A 22,137-nucleotide genomic window follows, 5' to 3' on the forward strand; every position below is an offset into this window, starting at 1 on the left:
AAGGATAATTCTTAATGCATAATAGTATAAACATGAAATATAAAGAATAATATATCATATACCATAAATATCACTCTACATATATATTATATTATATACTTCACAGATATCTTTTTTCAACACATATTCTATATAAAATTATATATTTCTTTAAAATAAAAAAGAATTATTCCATTTATTTTTTAAGATATTATATATATATATATATATATATTTATTTATATAAAGTCCTTTTTTTTTATCACTCTAAAAAAAAAAAAAAAAAATTATTTTTTTAAACATATTTATTATTTCTCCTCATCAACATTACAAAAAATATAGAAATATAAATAAAAGAAAAAAATAAAAAAAAAAAAAAAAAAAAAAAAAAAATATGGCACTCAAATATATATTATGAAAATTTACACAATAATATAAATATACTATAAATACATATTTTTCTATATTTAATATATTATATTAATTATTAAACTTTTCATCGTGTGAATTTCCAATATGTTCTTATAATAACTCATTAAATAATAATAATAATATATATATATATATATATATTTATATATATATATATTCATATAACATTAAAATATTTGTTATAAGCATAATATATATTCACATTTAAATAATTTATTTTATTTTTAATATATATAATTATTTTTTTTTTTTTTCCCATAAACACAATAAAATTTTTAATTTTTATTTCCCATCCTTGTAACAAGCTCTTTTTTATATATATATTTGAATATATATACATACAATCACTTTTCTATATATATATTATACATATATATATATATATATATATATATATATATATATATAATATATAACACATAATATATTATATTATATTTATTATATTAAATATATTTATTTATAAAAACTTTTATTTCATAAATCTATATTTTTTTATATTTCATTATGTTCTTTATTTATTTTTTGTTCCCATTTCTTATTGTATATAAATTATATAATAAAAAGTAAATGTGATAAATTCTTCACAATATTATATTTAAATTGTTATATATATATATATATATATATATATATATATTATATATATTAAAAAAAATTATGTTGATTAGGATATTATTATTAGGTGTATTATTATATTCTACATATATGTACATATAACGAATAATTTTTTACATGTTTTCCTGAGCATTTTTTTTTATTTATAAGAAGATAATATATTTAAGTTATACTTATATATATATATATAAATGTTATATATTATATTGTAATATTTATTCATTTTGTTATTATTAATTCAATAGGAAATTTTATTAAAATAAAAATAAAGATAAAAAAAAAAAAAACAAACAAAATTATTTCTTATTTTAAATCATTCAAATATCGTATTTATGTAATAATAAATTCAACTTCAAATTTTTCTGTTTTTATTATTTTATAATATACCATGAATTGTATAGTGTGATATATATATATATATATATATATATATATATATATATTTATTATTAGAATCCTTATTTGATGTATATTCAAGAAAAATTCAATCAATAAATTTTAAATATTATATATATATATAACATATAATTTTGTTTTTTCCCCTATTCACTTTAATATAGGAATAATTAAAGGGGATATGATTATTAAATAGCTATACATATAATAAACATATTATATTTCAATCTATAAATATTTAACAATATTATTATTCCAAAAAAAGTATATGTGTATGATTCATTCGGTTACTGAAAAAATCATTTCATCTTTTATATTTTGTTTTATACTTTTTTCTCACACATATATTTAATTTTCTTAATACATTTATATAATCAAACATAAGTGCTTTCAAAAGAAATGATAAGAAGTTTATAAATATATATATATATATATATATATATATATATGTATATCCTAATGTGAATAAAAAATATTTCTTTTATGGTCCTTTTCTACATACTGTAATGTATATTCTCAAGTTCATATACTTCTAATACATTCATATATTACAAAATAAATTCATTCAAAATAATCCCTAATTTTTTCTCAATAGACATATTCAAAGAAAAAAAAAATAAAATAAAAAATAAAATAATCGTATAAGTTATATTCTGTTATAAAAATGAAAAGACATTTAAACTGACAAAGCAAATAGGAAAAAATAAAAAAAACAAAAGAAACAAAACAAAACAATAAATAATAATAATTTATTATCTTATTAACTAATTTTCCATTCTATATATCTTATATAAATTTACAACATTTACACATCATATAAAATTTTTTAGACCATATCAATATTTTTATAAGATTTATACATTAATTGTTTTTTCTCCTTATGGTTAATTTTATTCATTATTTTTCTCTTATCATATTTTACATAATGCTAGAAAAAAGTTTTAAAAACATTTTATTAACTTTTTAACACTACATGGCGTTCCATCAATTATTTTATAAAACTAAAAACAAACAACTTCAATATTCATGTAAAGATATATATATATATATAAAAGGAAAAACATATTATATTTATATAGGTTATTTAAATTTTATTTATTTATCAAATCAGTTGTATAAACTTTTTTTTTTTTTCTAACTATTCTAATGATATATATAACTTTGTATTTTCATGTTCCCATATAGACTATTTATTTTGTACTGTTTGGTTATCAATTTTAATTTTAATTTATTCATTTTCCATTTTTTTCTTTTTTTTTTTTTTTTTTTTTTTTTTCTAATATAAAATTTTGGCTAGATAGCCATTATTTTTCCCAATATTATACTAATTATAATTCTGACTTGTTCATGTAAAACTTAAAATAATAATATATATATTATATTAATTGCATAAAGATAATAATAAAAAAGAAGAAAGAAATTATATTATTTGGCAAACAATAATTTTACAAAAATATATTGACTGTATAATTATGGATTTATAATAATATAATTTGTATTGATCAAACCTACACACAAGGTTAATAAAAATAAGTATATTCCATATTAAGATTTGTTTAAACAAATTTACAAGCAATATATTTCATTGTGTTCTATATATATATATATATATATATAGTATTTTTTTCTTTAAACAATTTAAATTAAATTAAATATTTAATCAACTATTATAAATTAAATAGACACATATATTTAAGTATTCACAGATAAAAGAATAATAATATGTGGATTTATAAATTAATGAGTATATAAATATTATTCTGAATATTCCTTGTATTTTTTTATATACATTGGAATAATAATATATATATTTATAATTGTTTTAAGATATCCTTTGGGTATTCGAAAAATTCTAAAAAGATTGGTTACAAATAAAAATCCGTATTAATAAAATATACCCATATTTCTATATTAATATATATATATATATATATATATATATATATATAAATATGTGTTTATAATATCTCCGAAAATTTAAATTATGATCCCTTAATTAAATATAAAAAAAAAAGATGAATATACTCCATTGCTGTAAAATTTACATATTCACAATTGTTATCCCTCTTTATTCTTTTTTCCATTGATATTACTTATAAATAAAATCATAATAAAAATTTAAGACAAAAAAAAAAATAAAAAAAATAATAAAATAAAAGAATGAAAGTGAATATCTGTATATCATATTGAATATTTAACACACATTTCGTGTAATTCAAATGTTTGTAGTGATAAAATTAAAAAGGGATTTCACATAAAAAATAACATAATATATTATATATATAATATATATATATATATATTTTTTTTTTGACAAATAACATATATTATATTGTATTCCAAATCCCTGGAATATACTTATATAATAAAATTTTTATAAATTCAATAATCAAACAAACGCCTTTACATTTACCATAACAAAGAAAAAAAAAAAAAAAAAAAAAAAAAAAAAAAAAAAAAAATCCATTTTTAATTAGTATATAAATAAATACATATTTATTAATGTTTTTTTTTTTTTTTTTTTTTTTTTTTTGTATTTCAAAATTATATAACTATGTCATACTACCATTGTGCATTTTTTGTTTTTTCTTTTTGATCTTAAGAATTTTGGGTAGCATTATTTAAATAATTTTCTAATTCACATATTTTGGTGTCCAAAAATTTATCCGTATCTGATAAATTATTATATTGGATTTCATAATCTTTCATTTCTTTTAATAATTTACTTAGAATATCCTTTAAAGAATTAAACTTTAAGCTAGCATTTAGTTGGTTCTCAAAATCTTCGGTACCTAAACATTTATTTAAATTAATATATTCTAAATTATAATTATGATTAAGATTTTGTAATTTATTATTTAAATCTTGTTTTATTAATTCATTTCTTCTAAAAGATATTTTATCATTTATTTGAATTTCTTCTGCTACTTTTTCAAAAGATTCTTTTAAAAATGTTAAGAAGTTTTTTGCATAATCATTTAATATATCTTCATATTGTATATCTTCTATATCTTTTAATTTTTCTAATATATTTATTGCATTATATTTTTGATCGAATTTTATATTTTCTGTTCTCATCAATTTTTTTAACAATATTATATTCTCTTCATATTTCTTCTCATCACATATTTCTTCTTTACTCTTCTCAGTATTCATATGAGAGAATAAAAACTTCCAAATGAATTTTAATTCTTCAACCGTCGACATTTTATCTTAGCCCTTAATATCAATTTCAAGAAATTTTATACACAAAAAAATTAAATATACATAAATAATAAAATTAATATAAACAAATAAATAAATAAAAATATGCACATATATATATATATTAAATATAAATATTTTATATTAAAATTGGCCTATTATTTATATGTAAATGAATATGTAAAAAAGTTAAATATAATATATATATATATATTTATTTATATATATATTTTTTTTTCTTTGAGTATTAAATTTTTATTTAATTATTTTTATTTTAAATGCTTTTATTTTACTTGAGAAAGTATAAATAATAATAATGTAAGAAACAAAAAAAAAAAAAAAAAAAAAAAAAAAAAAAAATTTACATATTGGACAATTTATTTATCGTATAATATTTAAAAATTTTTGTAATATTAAAAAATAATAATACTTCTAAAATACAATGACTTTTATAAAAAGTTAATTATATATATATTATATATATATATAATATAATATAATATTTCTTTTTTATTGTGTGTAATAAAAAATACTATATATATAATGAAATAATAACTATATTACATATATAACAAAATTTTTAAAAATATAAAAGTATATATATATATATATATAATAATAATATATATTTATTTATTTATATAATATTTTTTTTTTTTTGGTTTGTTTGCACTTATTTCCACAATAAAAATAAGTATATATATTTTACATCGAACACAGTATTTCCCTTTTTATAACCTCACAGAAATTTCATACTTTTAATTTTTTTTTTATGTAAGCTTTTTTTTTTTTTTTTTTTTTTTTTTTTTCAAGCTGCTAAAATTTTTATATAGATAAAATGTTCTTCTTTTATATTTTTTTGTCCATTTGGTAATAATTTCATTATTTGAATAAAAAAAAAAAAATAATAATATTATAAAAAATACTTATTTTTTGTGTAAAATAATAATTCTATCCTTATCACTCCTGAGATTTTATTTTCTTATTCTTATAATAATTTGTTTGTGTTATTATAAAACCAAATGACATCAAAAAATTAAAAAAAAAAAATAAGAAAATATCATAATGATGAAATATTTCCAAAAAGAAGGACTATCATCTTTATCGTTGACACAGAAAAGATCTTTTCTAGTTGAAAAAGATATTAAAACTAGGTACACACCCAAAAAAAAAAAAAAAATAAATAAAGATAAATAAATAAATAAATATATATATATATATATATATATTATATAACAATGTGCTCACGTATAACCTTTGTGTGTAAACATATAAACAATTTTATATCCTCTCACTATATTATATTTTATTTTTAAGGAAGATATTTATTACAAAGGAAAACTTTAAACATATTTTCATACTAGAAAATGTTGATATTATTGCCGGCTTGTGTTTTATGAACATATTTCTTTTTATATGTTCAGGTTTAAAAGAAGATGAAAATCAAGGAAATATTACCACAAATATTCATGGAACTTTATTTATTATAAGTTTAATTTGTTATTCTATTGAAAAAATTATTCCATTTTCATTTTGTTCAGATTTTTTATTTATCTTTCTTCTTTCTTTATCATGTACATTACCATTTTTATCATTTGAATTAAAAAATAATTATAATGATTGTTTTAATACTATTGTTTTTTTCCCTTTATATATCTTATTGTTTTTTACTAGATACCATATAAGATTATTATTCGTTTTATTAATATTTTATATACTTATCATATTTATTATAGACTTATCCATTAATACAAGCATAATTTACTCATATATACTCATGTTCCTTCTTTTTACTCTATGTTTCAATTTTATTTTCTATCGTTATTTATATTATTTCTCTAGAACTATTTATATATCCACATCCTCTCCTAATAATATGTTATTAATATTCCCTTATATTAATGAAATACAAGATTTAAGCTTCATAAAAATGGCTGATATTCTATTAGACTTAAATAATTATATACATATGAAATGGATGTACTTTACACAACATCTATCAACTATCAATTTAAATAATCCACAACATATAAAAAATTTGAAAATTACTTCCACCAGATTCTCAAACAAATTTTATACACTCAAAAATCAAGATATCTTCAAAAATTATCCACCATATTTCTGTCTAAAAGTTCTCTATCATAAAAAATTACATCTTATCTCCTCAGCTATTGATAAAAAAAAAAAAAAATGGACCAAAATGAATTTCAACAGAAAAAAAATCAACTTGTGCTTCTTGCTAGATATCATTAATATACATAATCAATATGATATAAAAAATATAAATCATATTATAGCTAGCCAAAATAATAAAGTTAGAAATAAAAATATTAACATGACTAGCCAAACAAAAAAAATTATAAATAAAAATATTAACATGACTCACCAAAATGATGATACAAAAAATATAAATATTAACATGACTCACCAAAATGATGATACAACAAATAAAAATATTAACATGACTCACCAAAATGATGATACAACAAATAAAAATATTAACATGACTCACCAAAGTGATGATACAATAAATAAAAATATTTACCTGTCTATCCAAAATAATAACATTAAAGAGGAAGAAAAAATAAACAGAAGGAATGATAAACGTATCAAACGTATCAAACGTAGCAAACATATAAGCAGAAATAATCAAAAGAATAGGACCCTATTTGTAGAAAATAACAATAATAATAATAATAAGATGAAGAAGAAGAAAAAAAACACAAAAAGAGAACAGATAATGACACAATCTGAATATGACACATTTCATCAAATCAATTCGACCAAAATAAAAAGCGAATATAAACAATATATTAAAAATGATGAAATGGATGGAGTTTCAAACAAAATATATATTGTAAATGATTTCTTCTCTTCATACAACTGTGATCATTCTACCAAGGAAAAAACTAAGATTAATAGTATAAAAACCAAAAATAAGAAAAAAATAAAGGATAATTTTTTCAAAACTAATCCTATATCCAAAGATAAATATGAAACAAATTTTGAGTCAAATTATGTGAACAATCTAACTAGTCATAATAAAAGCAATATGAAAGAAAAGAAATTAAAAATAGATCAACTTTATGGAAATAATTTAAAAGAAAAAATTACCCTAGATGTTGATAAATATAGTCAAAAGAAGAAATGCCATAAAATCATTAACACACATAAAAAAAATATAATAACAGACAAAATATATACATTTGGAAATATAAATGATGATCAAAAAGGTGATAATATTTCTGTTCATAAAAAAAAAAATAAAAAGTATATCACCTTATCAAAACATGGTTTACCATTCAACATAGAAGAGAATAATATGGAGGAAGAATTAAACATACAATTTAATCAATCTAATAAAAAGACAAATAATATAAAAGAAAAATGTTATGATATAAATAATTATGATTACAATTATACATTTAAAGAAAATTATAATGATACCAATAATAGCCAAAAATTACAAAAAAAAAATAATACAAAAGATATTTTTGCGAATATTACAAAAAATAAAAATAAGAAAAAAAATGTAGATCATAGTATATATTCTGATGATCATATATTCAATAATTTATATAATATAGATAATATGTTGTCTTATAAAAATATTCTAACAAATAGAAAAAGAACACGAACTATAACCAATTCGGATCTGTATTCATCAGAAACATCATATACTCAATCTGATGAAATATATGGAAAAAATATTTTTTTCATAAACTTTTCTTGTTTATTTTATATATTCATGCAAAAAATAAAACATCTTATAAAATATATTGAAGAAATAAATTCAGTTGTCCAATGTGTTAATTTTAAACAAGGGATAGGACCAAAAAGAAGTATACTCTTATCTTTTCTTGATCAAAAAACTGAACGATATTATATTATGTGGTCAAATTCATATGATTTAGTATATTATGTTGATAATTATATATATCATATAATTTTAATTCTGACTTTTCATCTTTTTTCTCTCTTTTTAAGAATAGTGCCCATACACATTACTCAAACATATTTTTTAGTACAAAAAAAAAAAAAAAAAAAAAAAAAAAATATATATATAAATATAATATATATATATTATTTTAGAAGTTCACATATTTTAGGTATTTCCTGTTTTTTATAATATTTATATTTCATCTTATTCTTTTCTATTTGTTAGTTTAAAATGAAATCCTTTTTAATAATCTTTATGTTCAGATTTTTCCTTTCTCTAGTAATTATCTTGATTTTTATATATCCTGTATTCAGGACTATCTCAATTAACCCTCGAAATGTTTTCAAAATAAAAATGAACTTTTTTATCATTTCCATATTTATGTAATAATATATAAATGAATATATATATATATATATATATGTATATATTTATATGTATATATATTTGTCTCTCCACTTAGATTATTTTTGAGCATATTTGATTATATCTGGACAATATTTATTATTCATAAAAATTGGTGGACCATAAAAAAAGAGTCATTACATAGTCTGGAAGGTGTTTATAAGTAGGAATATATAATTCCTTCTTTTTTTTTTTTTTTTTCTTCTGACATATTTCACAAGATATACATATGTATATATATTCATTTTTGTATATTTCTTTTCCTTTTCAGAAATATCCTTTTTTCATATTCCCAATTTTTTGTTGTGTTTCCTATATATTATTTTCTTACTCTACACAGATTAAAAAATGTGTGGTATATATATATCATTTTCATTTTTTCTATATATATAATATATTGGCATTATATCGGGGTCTTCCTACTAGGTTTAAAATTGAATATGTCTTTAATTGTTCTACTAATCATATCTATATTATTTATTATCAGGTTAAATATATATATATATATATATATATATATATATATATTAACATATATATGTTGTAGTGTAGTATAATATAATAGTATTTATTTTTCTTCGCAAATCATATATAGACCATTCGAAATAGTAAAACGAGATATATTTTCAAAGTGTGTATTACCCTATATATTATTTCTTGATGATATATTGCACTTCCTTTCTGATGAGAAGAAACTCACATATGTGACAACAAATATATAGGAAATTAACAGAATATAAAGTAACATTTTCTAATATTAAAAGGAAGATATATTACTATAATATTATCCATTTTTTAATTTTTTTAAAATTAACATATTTTTATATATGTTTGGTTTGTAAAGAATATTTAATTTTGACAAAAAAAAAAAAAATAAAATAAAATATGAAAAATTTTAAAAAATGAAAAAATAAAATAAAATAAAATAAAATAAACAAACAAAAAAAAAAATACATATATATTATAATACATATATGCATATATTTATGTCAATTTAAAAGTTTAGGGTTGTTTCTTAAATTTTCTAAAATGACATTTTTATATATGGGGTAAACATTAAAATAAGCATGTACCTTATCATCCATATAACAATTACAATAAAATATGAATTCATAACTTTTATCATTATATATTTTTCTTAATTCGTTGGACATATATAACTGATCTAGTTTTATAGAAAAATAAATTTTATGAAAACGTTTACAGTCATTATACATAGACTGAACTTCATATTTATGATCATGTGATATTTCATATCCTATATGTAACGGCAATGTGTATACTTTGGATGACGAGTGTAAAATATTATAATCTACCTTAATCTTTTAAAACAAAAAAAAAAAAAATAAAAAATAAATTATATATTTACTATAAAGTACATGTATATTTCATTGTACAAAGAGACAACAAATATATATATATATATATATATAATATTTTTTTTTTTTTATTTTTTTTTTTTTTATACAGTAAGTTTTGTAGGAAATATATTTTCATCGTTATATAATGGTGTGCTAATTTCACTTTTATATTTTAGAGGTTCCTGATTTGATGTTTTTTCTTCTAAACCTAAAAAGAAAACAAACAAAAAATAAAAATAAATATATATATATATATATATATATTTATTTATTTATTTACATATATATAATATTTCTTTTTCCTTTTTTTCCTTTTTTTCCTCACCTCCGTTATACAACAAACAGTTACTATTTTGTCCCACTGGATAATAAAAATATTTGACACTTTCAGAATTAAATACATATGATAACATAGTTTTGTTATCGACTCTAAATTGTATATTTAATTTCCCACCTATAATTATCTTATCATTTTTTGATAAAAATTGAAATACATTATCATCATTCTGAATAATATTTATTTCGGCTGTATATGATGTGGTTAAGAAGCCCAACAATATACCTATGATATATATCCCCCAACAAAAAAAAAAAAAAAATGAAATAAAAATAAAAAAATTAGAAATATGAAAAAATAAAATAAGGAAATATAAATACTAAATATATATTTTATATATATATATATATTTTTTTATTTATTTATTATCTGTTGTTTTTTTTTTGAAATATTTAATATATTCATTTACTTATATATAATAATATACTGACTTAATATATTTATTTTTATTTTTTCTTTTTATTATATTATTTGCAAACCTCCTATAAAACAAACAACGAAGAGTATCATCAAATAAATCATATTAAAAAATATGATTTTGTTGTTAACAATTTTTTTCTGATGTGATTCATTTTTAAAACTTTTCTTTTTATAATTTTGTTCTCTTCCCATAATTTATTTATATTTATAATAATATATGACATTTATCTATAAAACTTTATAAATTTATGAAAATATTATTTATGATATACGGGTGAAAAAAAATCAAAAATAAAGAAATGAATCCCATAAGTACATGTATCAAAAACATCAACGTTCAAAAATTTTAAGTATATAGTAAAATATTATATAATACAATTAAATAAAAATTACTCATTTATTATATATATAATATATGTGTTAATATATCTTTTAAAAAAAGTATAATATGAACAAATATATAAACATATATATATACATGACCTTTGTTTAAATGATTCGACTATATAAATATACAAAAAAATATATACATATGTACAATATATATTTTATTATATCTTAAAAAATTGATATATTTATATATTCTAAATAAGCGAGTCTCTTTTCATATAACAAGAATGTGTACTTAATTTTTTTTTTTTTTTTTTTGGGGAATATTTTTGCGTTCATATTCTTTTCTTTTTAATTTGCACATATATTATAAAAAAAATATATTATATATATATATATAATGTGTATGTATTTATTTTCTTATGGAAATTTATTATTTAAAAAAAAAAAAAAAAATCAAATACAAAGAATTATTCATAACAACATTTTTAACACATGGAGGGTCAAATATAATTTCCAAGCTTATTATATCACCTCTTGAGAGGATAGTACTTATAAAGCAAATACAACCCATCCTCTTTAAAAATGTATTAATTCAACCATCTTATACATACAGAAATATACTTAATAGTAAGAGAAATGTGATGTGTTTCGAATAAAATATATAAACATTTAAAAATATGCATTATATATATCAACATGTAAATAAATAAATAAATATATATATATATATATATATATATATATTTATTTATATATATATATATATATTTTTTACTTTTCAGGTATACGCACAAATCAAGGATACACCTCATTTTGGTGGGGTTATAATGCCAGTATCTGCAATTTCCTATCATTCAGCTTTTTAAGACTACTATTTCATGACCAAATAAAATATAACCTAGCCATTGAAAACAGAAAAAATTATTTTATGACCAACTTTTCCTTGTTATATTTCTCAAGTTGCCTAGCTGCCTCAATTGCATACCCATTTGATACTGTGCACAATTATATGTCTTTAAATCATGAAATAATAAAAGATAAAAAAAAATACTCAAGAAGCGTTTTCCTATTCATATATGATCATATTGTGAGAGGAAGTAAGCCCCAATAAATAAAAATATATATATATATATATATATATATATATATATATATATTACATGTACAGTTCATGTAATTTTGGGTATAATTTACCTGACTTGTTCATGTTCCTAACATAACATATACATATATATTTATGATTCGTATATATTTAATATTTATAATTATATATATAAGGTATATATTTTTTATTACATAAAATAAATAAATATATATATATATATATATATATATATATATATGTATAAAATAATAAATTTTCCATTTTATGTAGTACACTTATTATTTTTTTATTTTATTTTCCTAAGAAATAAGAAACTTATACTGTGGATATAGCTTGTGTTTATTGAATTTCATTCCATATTTATTAATAACAAGCAAATTGAATGAAGTATTCACAAAATATTTTATCGACGATAATGTCGAAAAGAATAATTACATTTCAAATGATGGTGCGAAAAGGAATGATATAAAGGAAGAATATAATAAATTATTTAAAAAGACAACTAACTTTTTTTCGTATATTGCTTTGGGTGTAATAACAGGTTATGTGGCCCAAGTCGTAACATATCCTCTAGAAACTTATAGAAGAAAATATCAATATCATGTAATGTATGAACAGAAATTTCCTAATACCTTAATGCATAAAAGATATTTAATGAATAATACAACAACACAAAATCAACATATTTTTAAAAAAGTTCGCAATTTATATAGGGGGTTTACCTTACATTCTTTTAAATTGATACCTGAGTATTTTATATTCAGTTGTTTTTTTTATTACGTCAAAAATAACATACCAATATGAACAAAATAACACAAATGTGAATGGGAATATATATATATATATATTTATGTGTGTATTTTTGTTTTAGTATTCATTTATAAAATTTTAATAAAATGAAAAGATAATATTTTTACATTTACATTAGAACTAAATTTAACAATCCTATTATATATATATATATATATATGTTTCTTTTTTTTTTTTTTTTTTTTTTTTTTTTTTTTTTTTTTTGGTGATATTTAATATATTTTTTTTTCTTCATATTTAGAAATTTCCTTTTTTTTTTATTCTTTTTAAATTTGTTGTAATGTGGTATATATATTGATATTCCATGTGTACCTATTATGCTTTTAAAAATACATAAATTTAACATATACTTCTTATTTTGAAATTTTATATTTTATTAATATATGACAAGCAAATGAATAATTATTTGTATAATACCATATAAAAAAGGAGAATCTTAAAAACTAAATATATATATATATATATATATATATATATATATATATATTTATTTATTTATTTACACAGCGTAATCCTACTTTTAAGGATATACAGAAAAAAAAAAAAAAAATTTAAATATGATAATTCACATGAACAAAACAGCCATTTCGCATTTCCAAAAAAAAAAAAAAAAAAATATATATGTATATATTTAAATGAAATAAAAAGAAATATATTATTTCTTAATATATATATATATATATGTATATTTTTATTTATTTATTGGTTTATCCTAATTTTGTATTATTCACCGTTATTTTAAAAACCATATGGAAGGTGTAAAAAAAAAAAAAAAAGAGATAAATTATAATGAGGTTGTATTATACCAATCTGGTAAGAGATAAAAAATGTTTGAATTTCATAAAAGTTGAAAAGAAATATGGAGGTACATCTCTATTAAGCAAGATTGGTCAGGCATTTAATCAAGAACATTTAAAAAATATGAAAATTAAATTGGATAATGTAAAAAGAAGTAGTTCACCTTTTTTTGGTACATCCATGGAAAGTAGTAATAATATATTTAAAAATTTTATAGATATATTTCGAAATAATAATAATATAATAAAAGATAAATTTAAAATAAATGATAATGAAAAGAAAGAAAAAGAATTTTATATGTTCTATGTGAATTCATTAATGAAATATGAAGGTTTATTTACATATGGAAAATTTCAATCATTTCTAAAAGATTTATGTGATTATTTTAATATATTTAGTATAAAATATAAATATAAAAAGAAAATGAATCCTCAATTTGAAAAATTAAAAAAACAATATGAAGTATTAAATTCATTTTTACCTTATGAATTAGAAAATGATGATTATAAAATTTTCACACAAGAAAGCAAAAAATATATAGCTCAAGCAGCTAATGTAGATATAAAATTTATAGATGAGTTACTTCTTTTTCATGATACATTAAAAACGGATCGTACATGGTTTTATAGAAGAAAAGTATTAAAAAGAAATATACCAGAAAGTTTTGAAGCTAGAGAAATTGAAGCTCCATATGATAGACCAGTACCTAAGACATATAATTATAATATTAAAGAACATTCATTAGAATATGATGAATATATGAAAAAACATGGAAGGAAATTAAAATTTAAACTATGGAATTCAAAACAACATCCATGGTTTAGAAAAAATACATCAGGAAGAAATAGATGGGCTACAAGACCATACACAAAACAATTTCCTTATCTTTACTATTCTCGTGTACCTAGTCACATGTATTTATCTAAAAACAAGCCCAAAATTTCAAATTAAAAATAAATAAAAATGAACAAGAATATATATACATATATATATATATATATATTTGGATAACATTTTATTGTGCTAAATTATTTTTTTTTATAATTTTTAATATATTCACCAAACATTTATAAATTTATAAATTTATAAAAATGACAAAAAAAAAAAAAAAAAAAAAAATATTAACAAAAAAATTAAAATATACACATATATATATATATATATATATATATATATATATATATATATATTTATTTAATCACACAATTTTTATCAACTTGTTAAGAATAAATTTGTCTGTTTTTTTTTCCAACATGTCTAGAGATATATTGTGCTCGTCAATGCTGTAAAAACCAATATTTCTTAAAATAGTCAAAGAAATGTTAGGTATAAATGGAAACATTAATATAGAAAAATATTTCATACACTCTAAAGTAATATAAATAGTTGTATGAAAATGTTGAGTATCTTTTTTATAATTCCATGGTGTATTATGTACAAAAAATTTATTTACATTTTTGATTAATGTCATAATAAGTTCTAAGAATTGAATATATTCCATATTATTAAGATATGGTATTAGTTTATTCTTTATATTATATTTCCATTCATTTAAAATAATATTAGAATTATAATCATTTGTATTTATATGAGGAACCATATTATAATTATTTTCTATACATAAAGATACTACACGATATAATAGGTTCCCTACATTATTTCTTAAAAATAATTCGAATGATTCTATATTTTGTTCTTTATAATTTTTATCTTCATAAATACTACCACATCCAATAAAATATAAACGTAATACGTCTGGATTATATTTTTTTAAAAGGTCAAATGGATTTACAACATTATGTAAGCTCTTGGACATTTTTATATTTTCATTTTTTATTAAACCATGACATAGAATTTTTTGTGGAAATTCAAGATTTAAACTTTTCAATAAACATATATAAAATATAGCATGGAAATTCAAAATATCTTTACCAATGACTTGAATAAATGGATTCCATATTTTTTTAAAGATTAATTTGTTATTTCGAACATTTTCATCTCTTTTTTCTTTTTTTTTTTTTTCATCATTTATGTTGCTCGTTATATGGGGAAATATATTACATTGTATATTATCACTGTTGACATTAGAATTTACCATATTTAAAATATCATCATATGAACAAATAATAGAATCAGTATCACATGAGGAGGATATATTTACATCATTTTTATCATTTGTCATATTATTATTATTATTATTTTTTTTTTTTATTTTATTTAGATATAATATAGAACTTATATATGATAACAATGCATCAAACCATACATAGATAGTACCTTCTTGTTCATCTGGAATTTTTATTGCCCACTTGGTATTATATCTACTTATACATATATTTCTTAATTCATTTTTTAATGTATAAATTATTTGTTTTCTTAAATATTGTGGATATATAATATTTTCATTTTTTTCATAAAAATCAATTAAATAATCTTTAAATTTTAAAATATTAAAAAAATAACTATTTTCTTCTTCAACATATATAATATTTTCATTATCTATTTTATATTTCCCTTCTCTTAATTCCTGTTCATTTATATATCTTTCTTCATTGATATTATAATAACCTTTATATGTATCTTTATATATATAATTATTATGTACTAAATATTTCCATACATTCTGAACAAAACTTTTATGAAATGAATATGATGTTCTATAAAATAAATTTATATCCACACTTAATTTTTTATTCATATCTTTATAATATTTACACATATCATCAATATATTCATTTGTTTTTATTTTATTTTCATTGCATTTTTTTTCAATTTTTAAACCGTGTTCATCCATACCTGAGAAAAAAATTATATCCTTTTTCTTTTTTTCCACACCTTTTAATTTTTCATATTTATATATAACGTCGCATAATATATTACAATAAGCATGACCTATATGTGGTCTATCATTTGAATAATAAACAGGAGTACTAATAAGTAAACATTCTTCATCACTACAAGTTTTTATAATACCACCATTATTATTATTATTATCATTATTTATATTATTATTATTATTATTATCACTATTGTCTTCTTTATTATTTATAAATTTTTCATCATATATCTCTTTTCTGTCATCATTATAATTTGATACACATACACTTATTTTGTCAAATGTTTTTTTCTTTTTTAAATTCTGCAACCATCTTTTTTTAATTTTATTTTTATCACCTTTTATATTTATGCTATCCAATATATTTTGTCTATAAACATTTATATATGCATCATCTTTTATTCGTTTTCTTTTTATCTTATGGCTTTTTCTTTTCTCTCCATCCTTTATGTATGAAGGAAAAAAGTGTCTAGTTTTATATATATGTTTGCTTAATATTTCTATAATTAATATAAATTTTAGATATAAAAATATTATAAAAATAAAATAAATTTTCATAATTCCGCCCTATCGAATTTGTGTAACTATCAGCATAAATATGGTACATAAATGAATGAATGAATAAATAAATAAATATATATATATATATAATAATATTATCTAAAAAATTAATATATATATATATATATATATATTTATCTATATATTGTTTTCATATTTAAGAGACTTTACCATGATTTCAAATAAAAAAAAAAAAAAAAAAGGAAATTATTAACATTATGAAAAGTAAAAAAATATATAGTCCTCATATATAAACTTATAATAATATAAGATAATTCATGCCATTATTTTTTACAGTTCATTATATATATATATATATATATATATATATATATATATATATATATATTTATATTTATTTATTTATAATTTGATTAGTGATAATCCATTTACATTTCCTTTAAAATACCCTATTTAATTATTACTATTTTATTATTATATTATTATTTTATATAACCTTAATAAAATTTTTCGGCATAAAAAATTTTTTTTTTAAATATTACATACATATATTGGCTCTTAAAATTTTTGTACCCACATAAATAATATACTTAGGTAAGTATATAATATTATATATATATATTACATATATATTATAATTTTTATATATATATATATATATAAATTATGTAATTAAAAATTACATCTTAAAATATATAACTATAATAAATTTTACATAATAATAAAACTATTATATAACTTATGGAACTTGTTTAGTTAAATTTCTCCATTTATTTTATTTTATTTTATTTTTTTTTTTTTTTTTTGTATTTTTCTATGATGTTATATTATTTGAATAAGAGAGAATAAATTAAATTATAAATCCTATATATAGATATAATTAATATTATGTTTATATACATATATATAATTTTTATGTTGTTTAACTTTTTATTTATTATTAAAATTTTGTTTCTTTTCATTTTTCATGATGCAATAAATATATTTTAATGTTATATATGAATAAAATAAATAAATATATACATATATATATATATATATATATGTTATCTTTATATTAATGTAAACCAATAGTTCTGTTTTCTTTTCTGATTTCTTAACTCTTTATATATATATATATATATATATATTATATATATTATTTTTTTTTTTTTTTTTTTATATACCTATCATGGGAAAAAGAACCTTTAGAGGTAAAAAACGAGCAACTACACTAAATGAATTATACGAGCTCGAATTTGTAAAAAAAGAAAAAAAAAAATTAAAGAAATTAAATTTTGCTACAAATAAAAATAAACCAAACGATGAATCCACAATAAAAGATACAAAACAAAAGGAATTTAATAAAAAGGAAAATAAAATTAATAAAAGACTGCTAAAGGAATTTGAAAAATTAAAAAAACAAGAAGAAAAATTTAAAGGAAAATCTTATTATACATCAGATCAAGATGATGACCAAACAGATATAGAAGAAAATAATCATGAACAAAATAAAAAACCAACAAACAAACAAAATAAATATGAAACATTCTTAAATATTCTTCAAAAAAAAAAAAATGAAATGTTCAATCATGTTTTAAATGAAGATATTAAAAGTAACCATAATGATCATCATATAATATCTAAAAATATAAATAAAGAAAACCAAACAACAAAAAAAGATAATATACAACATAATGGTAATGTAAAAAATACACTTCTACACAAACAAAAAAATGATGAAATATATATGTCTTTCCTAGTTAATAATATAAATAAACAATCTAATGATTTTAATTTATTAAATGATTTATATATAAATAATTCTCAAGAAATACATAATGATAACAATACAATATCGATCGATTATAAAAATGTTAATACAAGTAACGAGAATATACATAATATAAAAAAAGAACAACATCATAAAAATATTACTGACCATAATAATTTTAATGAAAATATTATGAACGGCAATAATTTTGATGCACATAATAACCTGAACAATCATAATTTTAATGAAAATATTATGAACGGCAATAATTTTTATCCAAATAATAACCTGAACAGCCAAAATATTAGTGAAAATATTATGAACGGCAATAATTTTAACCCAAATAATAACCAAAATAATCTATTGTATAACTATTCTAAAACCTACAATTGTATCTCTATATATAATAACTACCAAAATGATTCTTATAAATTATGTGAAAATAAGATGGATTATTATTTTTCCTTTTGTCAAAACATAGATGAAGCATTTATAGAACAATTCTGGAATAATAAAAAAAAAAATAGATTACAAAATACGAATGAACAAAAGGATAACGATAAATCTAATGAGCATAAAAATAAGACAATTGAAGATATATATGTTAAATCCAATTTGTTTTTAGAAACAAATATATTTAAATCTAAAAAACAAACTAAAAATGAATACACTGGTCAAATATTTAATAATGTACAGATTAAACCATATTTTTTCTCACCTTATTTAGAAAAAAATTATATAACATATTATTTAATGAATATATTGGATACAAAACCAAAGAGTATCTTAGATAATGAAAATTTTTATAATATTAATGAACATATCTTATTAAATTTGAAAAATTATCTCTCAACATTTAAACATCCAGTGGCCTATTTTAATAGTGACATATATATGTATATGCAAAATTATTATAATATGAAAATTAAAAAAATTGTAAAAGATGAAAATAAAAACGACTCTTGCGATGAAAAAGATGTAAGAGATTCGTATATGATAAATGATGTGCAAAATGGTGAGTCAAACGAAGCAAATAAAAAGAATAAAACAAATAAAATTCATAATCATAATAAAAATAATAATAGTAGTAATGTTTATAAAGCCAAGAAGAAAAAGAAGAAAACCTTTCGTGATATTTCAAAAATTATAGATCATATAGAATTGAAAAGCTATTTTCATTACATAAATTCATATGTAGACATTTTATATTCAAATAAAAATGTTCTGAACAGTCATTTAATAAATATATTAAATGTTGTTCATATTTTAAATCATTTAAAAAAGAAAAGAAAACGAAGAAAATATATAAAAAAAAAATTAGAAAAAATGGAAAAGTCACAAAATATTAAACAAGAAAATATTGAATTAAAAGAAGAATTTTGTGATGAATCTTTTGCTAGACCCAAAATTTTAATTCTATGTCCATTTAGATATAATGCAAAAGAATATGTAGATATAATTTCTAATTTAATAAAACCTAGTGATATTAAAAATAAAAATAGATTTGTTATAGAATACGATATAACCATTAATGAAAAAAAACATATGAAAGAGATATACACAAAAAAAAGACGAACACTTGATTATATAAATATATATCAAGGGAATAATGATGATTGTTTTAGATTAGGTATAAAAATATTAGAAGGTGATAAAAAAATACAATTATATTCACCATTCTCTGATAGTGACATATTAATTTGTTCTCCTTTAGGATTAGATATAATTATTAAGGAATCTAAAGAAAATGATTCTTCACAAGAACAAATTGAAGGAGAAGATAATATTATATATGATGAAAATAGTTCTGATGATTATGATATGAATAATGAAAATAATAACTTAACAAATGAATTGAGAAAAGATAAAAACATAAACAAAAAAAAAAAAAATAATAAACATTATAATAATAATAAAAAAAAAAAAAAAAAGTTATATGAATATGATTTCTTATCATCTATTGAAATTTTATTAATTGATCAAATTGATATTATATTAATGCAAAATTTATTGACATTAAAAACTGTTTTAAATTTTATTAACAAGCCATTACTTAGATGGGGTAGTGCAAATATAAATAGAATTCCAAAATATGTAATTAATGGTTTTTTAAAAAATTATAGACAAACAATTATTTCGTCAAGTATTATAGATACTAATTTTATATCATTAATACATTCCTCAAAGAATTATAGATCATTTCTAAAATTATTTATAAGGAATGATGATAAATCCGTTTTATTAGATTTACGAAATTCTTTAAATATAAATCAATATTTTAAAAAAATCGAATGTGATAATATTTTAAATATAGAGGAAAGTATCTTAAACTTTTTCTCAACTAACGTTATGGATATTTTAACTAACATAAAACAACTCATCATATTTATACCAACATATATTGAATATTTGAGAATATATGAATTATTAAAAAAAAATGATATCTCATTTAAAGGAGTTAATGAATATACAAATGAAAAAAAAATATTACAAATTAGAAAATTATTTAAATTTAAACGAATTAATATTTTATTAGTAACAGGACGTTTAATATATTATGAAAGATGTACATTCAAAGGAGCAAATCATATTATTTTCTTTTCACCTCCAAAATTTCTTTTTATGTATTCTGAGCTAATTAAAAATTTATCTAAAGATCCAAACTCATCTTCTATGTGTTATTATACAAAATATCATACATACGAATTAGAGAGAATAGTTGGACAAGCAAGAACAAAGCAACTGATACATGAAAAAAATGGAAAAATTACACTATTTAAATGAAACGTAAAAATATATATATATATGTAAATGTTATATAAATAAATAAATAAATATATATATATATATATATATATACTTTATATTATTTGTGCCAACTTTTTGGA

At 18.0% G+C, this 22,137-nt stretch overlaps 7 protein-coding genes across 7 annotated transcripts; 4 read left to right on the plus strand and 3 right to left on the minus strand.

The window, feature by feature from the left end:
* Window positions 1–4,023: 4,023 nt before the first annotated feature.
* Window positions 4,024–4,632, minus strand: PADL01_1003000 (conserved Plasmodium protein, unknown function; the record flags this gene model as incomplete). Its single annotated transcript, XM_028682077.1, has 1 exon — window positions 4,024–4,632. One exon carries the CDS (start codon window positions 4,630–4,632, stop codon window positions 4,024–4,026), a length of 609 nt encoding a protein of 202 aa, XP_028538391.1.
* Window positions 4,633–5,694: 1,062 nt separating this feature from the next.
* On the plus strand, window positions 5,695–9,696 carry PADL01_1003100 (conserved Plasmodium membrane protein, unknown function; the record flags this gene model as incomplete). Its single annotated transcript, XM_028682078.1, has 6 exons — window positions 5,695–5,783; window positions 5,947–8,653; window positions 8,795–8,952; window positions 9,033–9,137; window positions 9,246–9,461; window positions 9,570–9,696. 6 exons carry the CDS (start codon window positions 5,695–5,697, stop codon window positions 9,694–9,696), a joined length of 3,402 nt encoding a protein of 1,133 aa, XP_028538392.1.
* A 267-nt stretch (window positions 9,697–9,963) lies between these two features.
* On the minus strand, window positions 9,964–11,284 carry PADL01_1003200 (conserved Plasmodium protein, unknown function; the record flags this gene model as incomplete). Its single annotated transcript, XM_028682079.1, has 4 exons — window positions 9,964–10,296; window positions 10,443–10,543; window positions 10,661–10,897; window positions 11,152–11,284. The coding sequence occupies 4 exons, from the start codon at window positions 11,282–11,284 to the stop codon at window positions 9,964–9,966; spliced, it is 804 nt and encodes a 267-aa protein (XP_028538393.1).
* Window positions 11,285–11,844: 560 nt separating this feature from the next.
* PADL01_1003300 (ADP/ATP carrier protein, putative) lies at window positions 11,845–13,334 on the plus strand (the record flags this gene model as incomplete). Its single annotated transcript, XM_028682080.1, has 3 exons — window positions 11,845–12,052; window positions 12,208–12,522; window positions 12,835–13,334. The coding sequence occupies 3 exons, from the start codon at window positions 11,845–11,847 to the stop codon at window positions 13,332–13,334; spliced, it is 1,023 nt and encodes a 340-aa protein (XP_028538394.1).
* A 795-nt stretch (window positions 13,335–14,129) lies between these two features.
* Window positions 14,130–15,089, plus strand: PADL01_1003400 (conserved Plasmodium protein, unknown function; the record flags this gene model as incomplete). The annotated part of the gene is made up of 1 exon (XM_028682082.1): window positions 14,130–15,089. The coding sequence occupies one exon, from the start codon at window positions 14,130–14,132 to the stop codon at window positions 15,087–15,089; it is 960 nt and encodes a 319-aa protein (XP_028538395.1).
* Window positions 15,090–15,336: 247 nt separating this feature from the next.
* PADL01_1003500 (methionine--tRNA ligase, putative) lies at window positions 15,337–17,532 on the minus strand (the record flags this gene model as incomplete). Its single annotated transcript, XM_028682083.1, has 1 exon — window positions 15,337–17,532. One exon carries the CDS (start codon window positions 17,530–17,532, stop codon window positions 15,337–15,339), a length of 2,196 nt encoding a protein of 731 aa, XP_028538396.1.
* A 1,135-nt stretch (window positions 17,533–18,667) lies between these two features.
* On the plus strand, window positions 18,668–22,033 carry PADL01_1003600 (conserved protein, unknown function; the record flags this gene model as incomplete). Its single annotated transcript, XM_028682084.1, has 1 exon — window positions 18,668–22,033. One exon carries the CDS (start codon window positions 18,668–18,670, stop codon window positions 22,031–22,033), a length of 3,366 nt encoding a protein of 1,121 aa, XP_028538397.1.
* Between the last annotated feature and the right edge of the window lie 104 nt (window positions 22,034–22,137).

Source organism: Plasmodium sp. gorilla clade G2, assembly GCF_900097015.1.
Source record: "Plasmodium sp. gorilla clade G2 genome assembly, chromosome: 10".
In the NCBI taxonomy this organism is placed as follows: domain Eukaryota; phylum Apicomplexa; class Aconoidasida; order Haemosporida; family Plasmodiidae; genus Plasmodium; species Plasmodium adleri (nom. inval.).